The following is a 9,329-nucleotide window of genomic DNA, read 5'->3' as shown; positions in this document are numbered from 1 at the left end:
CTCTCAGAGCCCAACGCAGGATAGACTAACAACTTCGCTTCAGTGTGCTTGGGCTGCTGAGGGCTCCGCGCTTTCCCCAACCACCCCTATCTCTCTTTTTCCCTGAGGAAGCAAGGCACACTGCGTCCTCTGCAGTCTGGGGAACATCGAAGGTTGAGCGGAGGAATATGTTACAAACATTTCGCCGCGAACTCCTGGACCGAGAGTGAAGTTTTGCCTCTCGCCACCAAAAACTGCGTTCTCGATACAGCACAGCCCCATCGTCCAATCAGATATTTCGTCCGAGTTGGGAGTAGTCAGTTAAACTGCAAGTTGGAGTCACGGCTCCCCACACAAGCATGCCCACTACCAGCACCACTCTGACAAACACTCGCCCTATTTTACTAACACGCCCTGGCAGCGAGCGCGCCCCCGTCAGGTCCCACTGACAGCAACTAGAGGTAACGTGAACGCTAATAGAGGACCTCTAACTGACTGGAGCATATACACTTTGAACCTGCTGGGGGCAACATACCCCCTATATAAGGCGCGCCAGCCTCAGACTCGGCGCCTGAAGAGGTCCGGGAGCCAGAAGTACACCCCACCGGGCAGTTGTTGGTCCTAGCTCCTGACGCCACCCAGGGTTCGCCGCGGACCCCAGGAAACAGTCTATGTATTCGCTGGGCTTCATCGACAGTACTTTGGACATGGAGAGTAATTTCGGGTGCAGCCACTATGACGTGGGCTTCCGCAGCCTGGGGGGCGGTAGGGAGGAGGAAGAACAGAATGGTCAGTGCCTAGACGGGGACAGGTGCTTTGGCAAACTCCAGGGGAGGAACTTTCCCTGGGAGGGGTGGGTGCGCGGGACGCTGCGAGGCTGTCGCCACTATCTTTCATCGTGACCCCACGGCCCCTCCAGCTCACGTACGGTGGGCCCGTACCCTACGGTCTCTCTTTTGCTTTCGTCCTTTCCCAGAGACGAAGCCTACCTTGGCCTCGTTGCTTTTAAGTGGAAGAGAGGAGAATACAGCGTCCGAACCTAAGTGCGGAGCGGCTGCAGTAAACTACGTTGGCATGAGAGAGCCGAACCCCTTCGACGACGAAAACCTGGAGGGCGGCTTTGGCGGCGGCTTAGCGCCCCCGCAGCAGCTGGAGGAGCCGCCCCCCCCCCCCGGCTGCGGTGGGGCCACTGATCGCTGAGAGGAAGCAGGGCCTCTACCGCACCGCGTTCACCCAGTTGCAGCTGCAGGAACTGGAGGACATTTTCCATCGCGTTCAATACCCCGACGTGTTCACGCGGTAAGTGGTTTGTTACGCTAGCGCGCAGTTCTCCAGGGGGCTCGGGCCCATCCTGAGGAGTGTTAGGCTCTTTCCCAGGACCCTCCCAAGCCAAAAGCCGCTTAGGGGGGTTGAGGACGCCAGGGTCCGTCCTTGATCTCAGGGGTTGGGTCAGTGCTTCCAGAGAGCTTGCTAGGGTGAAGCAAGAGAGGGTCGGATTGATCGTGCTTTTATTTAAAATTTGGATAATTTGTTCATGAGTCTTTGCATTAATTTTTATATTTTAAATGTTGCATTAAAATATTTATCGTGATTGCTCAGTTTTTTTCAAGCACTTTAAGTTTTGGGCACCAGGCGAGCACCTCGCTTTCCTCACCCTAGTCTCGGTCCTGCCACGTGGAGCGCTGTGCTAAGGCTTCACAGTTTCGAGCGTTTAAAAGCCAGCGAGGTTTTCCCTTCAACTTGCCCTCCGGGGAGCCCTTGTAGTGGGTCCCGATCCCGGTAGTGTATGAAGGGGCAGGCCTATTCGGGGCCGGCAGGAATGGGGGACCAGGATGAGTCGGTGTGCGGTTTAGGGGCCTTCTTTCTGGTTCTGCTGCATTCAGCCTTCTCCCGCCAAAGAGCACAGAAAGAATTTCCCTTGAGCCGATGGTTTGGAGTTCCTCCTTGAGAGTTCCCCTCTGCGTTTACAATAAAATGTGGAAATACTCTGGTTCAAAACTCCGCTTTAAAGGCTTTGGCGTTTTATGTATTTTCACGGAGGGAAAGATTCCTTTCCCAAGGAAAGATTTCCAGGATTATTCTCTGCTGTTCCACAAACAGAAAAATCGGTGGAGACATATTTAACTAACAGACACACTACCAGGGACTTTCATATATATTCCCTTTTTCTATCTTATTTAGTACAGGTAAGTTGTCCGTGGGAAAACTCCCTAAAGCAAGCCTCAAGCTGTGTTATGGAAAACTTCACTGGGAGGGGAGATAGAAATAATGTGTGTGATATATTTATTTTAAATACTGAACATTTGCAATTTTCCTCCCTCAGAGAAGAGATCGCAGGACGTCTGAATTTGACTGAAGCCAAAGTGCAGGTCAGTAAATCCTAAAAGAGCACATGGCAGGGCAGCCATTTAAAACATAGTTGAGATTTTGTCCTGGATATTCTGAAGTTGGTGTGTTAGTTGTCTTTCCATGTTTAATAAATAAGTTTTGAACATTGAGTGCCTTGGGGGTGGGAAATGGGATAAGCTTCTGGAAATTGCCCATTACCAGAGGAAATATGATTTCCTAAAGGAAAAAAAATAGAGCACACTTTTCCCCACACACACTTTTTTCCCAATAAAGTTCACCTCCTTTTACACTGGTATCTTTCAGGAAGAATGTTAGTCTTCCCTAAAGGAATATTTCTATGTATAATCATGTTGGGGCTTAATCCTACCTGGGAAGTATACAAATTAATGCACTGAAGAGCTAGATTATAAGAAGGTTCAACAGTACTAAATTATTTGAAATATTTAAAACCAGGCATAAGCTCTTGGCTAAATGAGTGAATTTATAAGTATTCAGACATTGGGGTGAAGGAGTAATTCACAGACAGAACACAGTGCATGAGTAGCATGTTTAGTTAAACTGAAACTGGAGTGGGAGGGTAGCTTAAAATTCCAAGTGCCTGGTCCTTCTGCCATTTTTAAGTGTTTTGTAAAGCAGCATAGAAAATGAAAGCCTTAAATTTTAATTTTTTTGGAAGACTTTGATATCAGCCCCAAAACATGGCTAAAATGTTGGGATTTTGTTAGTAATGGGGAAAGGTTTGCAAACTTTGGAAAATTGTCTTAAAGAATTGAACCAAAAAAGACAACAATTTTTAATAAAGTTCCACTGACCTAAGAAGGGGTGAAAGTTTAGGGGAGTATTGTATACATTCAAATATATGCATTGCAGATGCCTCACAAATTCAACTATATGAAACTACCAAATGTGTAAATGAATATTCTCTTGAGGAACTTTTAACATCTACTAATTTTTCTTTCCTTTTGGTGACATTATTTTGAAAAGGTGGGGTTTTCTGGAATATGATTTTCAGGGTGCTCTCACTTCAGACCAGATTCTTACATGTGTAAATTTAAATACTTTTTAGGAAATGATTATTAATTTGTTGGTCACGGGATCAAATGGTAACTGTTTGAGGTCATAGAAAATCATAGTTACATCAAAGAAGTATGTGCCCCTTCAAGGTAATCTCAGAGGAAAAGAAAAACAAAGTTTGCTAAGTAGATTTTCCCCCTCCCTGGTTGCCTTCTTTTTGGATTTCTGAAGGGGAAATGAGCCAGAAAACCCAAAAAAGGAAAAACACTATGGTCTCATATATTTTCAAGCTCTGCAGCATGAATTTCCCCCAAGAAACTTAATAGATGCTTCCCCTCACCTTTTGCAAATATAGTAGACCTCTTTATGAAACCAGTATTGGGAATATGGATCTAATATTGGCCCATACCAAAATTTGCCAGATTTTGGTTACATTTAAGGAGATTTGACCACTGATATATTTGAATCCCTCCAAAATGAACTCTACTATACTGGCCTTCTTCAGACTATATATTCATGCAGCAAAAGGACCCCAAATCCTAAGATGGGAAATAGAAAAGGTGACAGCAGACAGAGAGAAAAGGCCCTTTGTCTCAATTAAATAATATTGCAGTTTGGGAACTTCCGAAAGGATTAAATACAATAAAAACCCTATTAACTAGTATACCAAGAGAACAGTAAAGTCTAAGTGACAGCTTTTTTTGTCTGTTGGTTTGTTAATATTTGGCAAATACTCAGGGAGGAGCCTCTTTTGTGGCCCCTACCCCCACATTGCTGTTGAACATTTTCCTAAAATGCATAATTGGACCTTCCTGCCTTAGGAATGAGTGATGGGATTGGAGTCTCCTACTTAAGGAATGGAGCTGGCAGGGCCAAATGTGCCTCACCCCTCTGAGAAACAGCAGCTTCTGTCCAGGATCCTGAAACTATAGCTAGGGCTGAATGACCTAACTTTCTCCTGAGCCCAGGAAGGTCTGGAGGGTAAGGCAGATGGGAGCGTGCAAAGTTGACAGTAGTGACAATGGGGTGCCCAATCTCTTATCTGGGGAAAAGGATTTTGAGTTTAGTGAATTTGGATTCAATTAGGTTAAACTTTCCTTAACACTAAAAGCTAAACTACCAAGGCAGTGTCCGGGGCTTCAGCAACTCTCCTATCCCAGCAGTCCCTGAGACCCCATGATCAAGCCTCTTTTGACATACCACATGTTTAATTCTTAGGAGGTTTAGGAGAATGATCCCTTAAATATCACTACAGGAAACTTTTCTGGCTAAAACTGCAATGTCCTCCTAGTGGATTAGTTACTTTAGACTGCAGATGGGTTTTTTGAAAAGGGGGTCATTCCTGTCCATATAATTTTAATCAGGTCCTCCTTTACACCATGCTCAGCTTCCCCCATAACCAGGGTGACACTACCCCTGGTGAGGAGGGGGTGAAGCAACCAGACAGCTGACGGTCGAATGTCCCTTTACCCCATTGCCAGGCATGTGCATTAATGTTGGAGAACCAGTGCAATTTATCAGTTAGATCTGCATCCGAGACCTGGGGGGAAAACATGAAAGAATACTAAAAATTAGAAGAGAGACAAATCAATGTGCCCAAGTCTGGACTAGCCATGGGGTTAGCTGAGAGGAGGTATGCAGTTTACTTTCCCAAGATATTTTAGCAATAAGGAAATGGCTTCTCCCACTGCAGTTTACAAGTTCAGTGGCAGCATTTCATGTTGTCGTGTTTTCTATTATGACATTAACTGTTCAGTGTACTAAACCAATCCCTTTTTTTCCCTCTGATTGAAGGTTTGGTTTCAAAACAGAAGGGCCAAGTGGAGAAGACACCAGAGGGCAATGATGCTCAGAAATGTGGCCCCTGTTGCCTTGGGCCCTCCTGTGGGAGTAATCTTTGATGGGCCCTATCATGCAATCCCTGTTCTGGACCCGGCATGGAGATATGTTCCTCTAGTGCCTCGGGGCCTTATGCCTCCTGGGCCACCCCTACACCCTGGGCCTCCTGGGCCACCTCTGCCCCCCGGGCCACCCATGATACCTATGCCACCCCCGCCACCTATGCCACCCCCACCACCTGTGCCTCCCTTTGCACTGTCCCCCGTAGGGGTGGCATGGGCCCATGTCATCAATGGTTATTTCACAGGTCCCATTTTCTAAAGTATGGTCTTTGTGACAATTTTTCCAAAGTGTTTTTTTCTGCCAGATATAAATCATGTGTAGCGCAATATTGAGTAATTCTTCAAATACATGTTAAATGAATTGAATAACTGAACAAAGTTAGTGCCTGTTGTTCTTGTAGAGTACCTTTTCAATAAAGCATTTTCAATAAAGTTTCAAATAAGTAATATATTGGTTTTGAGTGCCAAATGAGATAAGTAGGGTATTCATGCAAATTATAAGGAAATAGCATTCAAACAGAATGTCAAATAGGTCTCCTTCATAACATAATAGCCCTGAGTTACCATCAATAGGCCATGCACATCACAATTTTCCAAGTGCCCATGCTGGTTTACACTGACCACATGTGCTCCTTCCACATCTGTCCCCTCCCCAACAATCCTCAGCCCCACTCTGCCCTGTTTGGAGCACATCCCTGTGCAAGATGAGAAGGGGTGAGTCTCTAGTGAGAGAACAGTGTGTTTCCAGGCAGGGCCATGTTCCATTCATGTCAAGGAATTCAACAGCCATGGACTCTAAGGGAATCTTCCTAAGAGGCTACTCAGGGCTGTAAGGGACTGTGGCAGCCAAACTCCAAATTCTGTTCACTGCTCTCCATTTTATGGAAGTCATAGGGAAATATGAATCATTCTGGTTCACAGACACAAGAAGGAGTTCGGCTAAGGTCAGAAAGGGGCTGTTCTCTGTTTTCTTATCCCCATCCCCAGCCTAAGAGAGCCTATTATAGTTTCCCCAGCTCAGAAGCAGTCACACCTTGAACTATATTTTGTCACCTTCAACATCCAATAAATGGACCCCTGAACAATGCTCTGGAATTAGCACTCACTGAAAAGAAGCACACCTTTGCTTTGTTCATGCTTACTTCATGCAAAACTGCCAGGGGAGAAAATAAAAACCAAAATGGAAGGGAGGAGGAGGCTAGGCCCACTATTCCTAAAACATCACTTTCTTTTCAGCAGAACTTTTGCTTTTCATCAATCCCTATCAGTATATGGTCATTTTACGACCAGTCATGAAATGATTCTAGTGACTTCAGATAAAGGTATCACAGTGACACCAGAATTTCATGGGAGGTGGAGTGGGGAGAGAGGAGGTCCCAAAGACAGGTTTTGCAGCAGTTCCACATTCCTAGCTTGAAGTGAGGCTTTATTTTCATGTGAAAACATGATTTTTGCGGTGTTGTCCTGTCCAGTGTTCATTCCTTCCCTCCCTTCACACGTACAGATGGCAAAGGTCAGCAAAGCAGTTGTATCTAATATAGGACTTCAGCAGTGAGGAGGAGGTGATTAGGAAGGAAGAACATCCAGGAATGCATCTGCATGCTTTACCAGGTAATTTTGAAACACAACCATTCTTATCTCCCATCATTGACCACTTTCCTTCTTGTTAAAACATCAGGTCCCTGAATGTTGTAAGTCTTGGAAATACAGGGTCTATACAAATAAAAGTTCAAGGACCCCATCCAGCCCTGCCATCCTAAGATTCAAAGTCAAACACTACCCAGAACACAAATCCTGCAGTTAATTCTCATATGCAGTCTGACCCACACAAACATAGAATGTTTTTTTTTTTTTTTTTGACTCAGGTTGCCTGAGAAGGTGAACATCCTTTCCCATAAGTAGGTGGGATATTCAAGAGTAATATATACTATTTTTAAAATTATATCTACTTCTTTCAAATGCCAGATGGTTTAAGGAAGGGAGGTGGGATGTGAACAGAGGAAACAGACAAAACATTTCTGCAGATAATAGGTTCCCCTGGTCTAGGCTTTAAAAGGGAGAGGCCTTTTAAAATAATCCCACAAAGAACATTACTCTTTGAAAGTGCATTTCAAATATCCCTAAAGCATAGATAAATTAATTTATTCTAATATAAGGAAATTATTTTGGTAAAAAATCTTTAGAAAATGGCCATTAGCAAATAGGTTTATCTGAGATAGATGGTCTTTATAGATTGCAATTTGGGCTGAACTGTAAAAATCACAATTTCAGGAGGAGTACAGGAGGTTCAGCATTTTACAGTAATAATTATGGATATGCTTTTTCTAAAGTTGTTTTGTATTGAAGACTACATGACAGGGAGCTTTCACAAGAGTAACTTTCATGGTCAAATAGAACAAGATATGAAGTATTTGGGGGTAAAATAAAGTCTTTTTTTTTTAATTTGAGAGAGAGCATGCACATGAATGGAGGGGAGGGGCAGAGGGAGAGAGAGAATCCCAAACAGGCTCCATGCTTGAGGCAGAGCTGTATCTCACAACCCCAGGATCATAACGTGAGCTGAAATCAAGAGTTGATTGCTCAACAAACTGAGCCACCCAAGCTCCATGGCAATAAAGCCTTTTTGACTAAAACTAAATATATATAACCCGGATCTTGTTTCAAACAAATATAGTCAGAACCTTGGAGATCTAACTGGGAGGTGCCTGAGAATCAAAATCCCAGCCATCACTGGTAAGACAAGTAGGGGAAAAAGGCAAGGAAGGAAAGGACTAGAAATAATTCTTTAGCTGAGGATACAGGATTCTCCCTTGAAATGGGTGTGAGAAGTGACTTTTTAAACAAAGATAAGAACTACTATAAAAACATAAAAAAATAGGGGAGCCTGGGTGGCTCAGTCCGTTAAGCATCCGACTTTGGTTCAGGTCATGATCTCGCCATTTGTGAGTACGAGCCCTGCATCGGGCTCTGTGCTGACGAGCCTGGAGCCTGCTTCAGATTCCACCTCTCCTCTCTGTGCTCCTCTCATGTTCATGCTCTGTCTCTCAATAATAAATAAACATTGTTAAAATTTTTTTTTAAAAAAAGTAAAAAAATAAAGGAATAGAGTTTGATCAAAGTTGTTTTCAAAAGAATAATCATTTGCCTGAATTCAGATCATGGGGTTTTATACCTAAAATTGGACATGCTCTGAGAACATATGGATATACGTGTTTTCCCACCCAGTTCGGTGCTGGTGTGACTCTAGGAATTGGTGAAAATATGAAAATAAAATAATGGTGTACAATAATAGAGTTATTCCCTGAATCTTTTGTTTGGTAAATTCAACTTTGTCTAATTGGAATCCCATAGCTCATAAACTGGGGTTCTCAGACCTTGAATGGACACCTGCTAGAGGCAGATGATATCATAAAACAACCCTTATCACACACTCTTCTTTCTGAGAATGCTGATCAAAATTATTCTTATTGGTAACTTTTCTGATGGTCCCTCCCACTTAGTCAAGGCGATAGGATGTCCCAAAGAGAATGAGCCCTTGCCTCAGACAGCTCCTTAGCTGTCTTAGCAGGCACTTTTTCATTTTCCTTCAAAGTATTTTCACACAAGATCACGTCAATTTGGCAAATGACACAGACATTCTTAATTCTTGCAGTAAAAGGATGGGACAGGGGACCAATCCCATCACTTCATGCCACTTTTCCAAGCAAAGTGCCTTTCTTCTGAGGGACACTCAGCTTAAAGGAAGAGACCCTGGTATTCTGCTGGAACTGGAGGAGGCTTTCACAGTAATCCAGCCCGTCCCCTTTATCCTACAGATGAGGGAACACAGGCCCTCATAAGAGGTGGAATGGCCTGCCTGAGGTAGTGTGCACAGCTCATCCTGGAGAAGGCCAGGCTCTGTATGGCCATGCCCTCCCCTAGGCCTAGGATTTCCCAGCTAAGGGCTGCTCCTCGGTGCTGTTCACCTCTGTCTCCCCAGAACTCTTTCCTTCAAGGGGCTACAAACTCAAGGCCCCTTCCCAAGTCTTGGCACTGGGCCATTTTACCTCTAGGAAAAGTAAGCAACTTCCCCTGAAGGCATGCAAT

At 44.2% G+C, this 9,329-nt stretch overlaps 1 protein-coding gene across 1 annotated transcript; it reads left to right on the top strand.

The window, feature by feature from the left end:
- The first annotated feature begins 450 nt into the window (after nt 1–450).
- On the top strand, nt 451–5,675 carry ESX1 (ESX homeobox 1). Its single transcript, XM_053201942.1, is given in 5 exon segments — nt 451–768; nt 956–1,179; nt 1,181–1,278; nt 2,303–2,348; nt 5,137–5,675. Coding segments are annotated over 5 exon segments (852 nt in total). The 5' UTR covers nt 451–650; the 3' UTR covers nt 5,503–5,675.
- Nucleotides 5,676–9,329: the final 3,654 nt, after the last annotated feature.

The sequence above is a fragment of the Acinonyx jubatus genome, chromosome X (genome assembly GCF_027475565.1).
Source record: "Acinonyx jubatus isolate Ajub_Pintada_27869175 chromosome X, VMU_Ajub_asm_v1.0, whole genome shotgun sequence".
Lineage (NCBI taxonomy): Eukaryota > Metazoa > Chordata > Mammalia > Carnivora > Felidae > Acinonyx > Acinonyx jubatus.
Note: the sequence above shows the minus strand (reverse complement) of the source record. Positions and strands in the feature narration are given on the sequence as shown.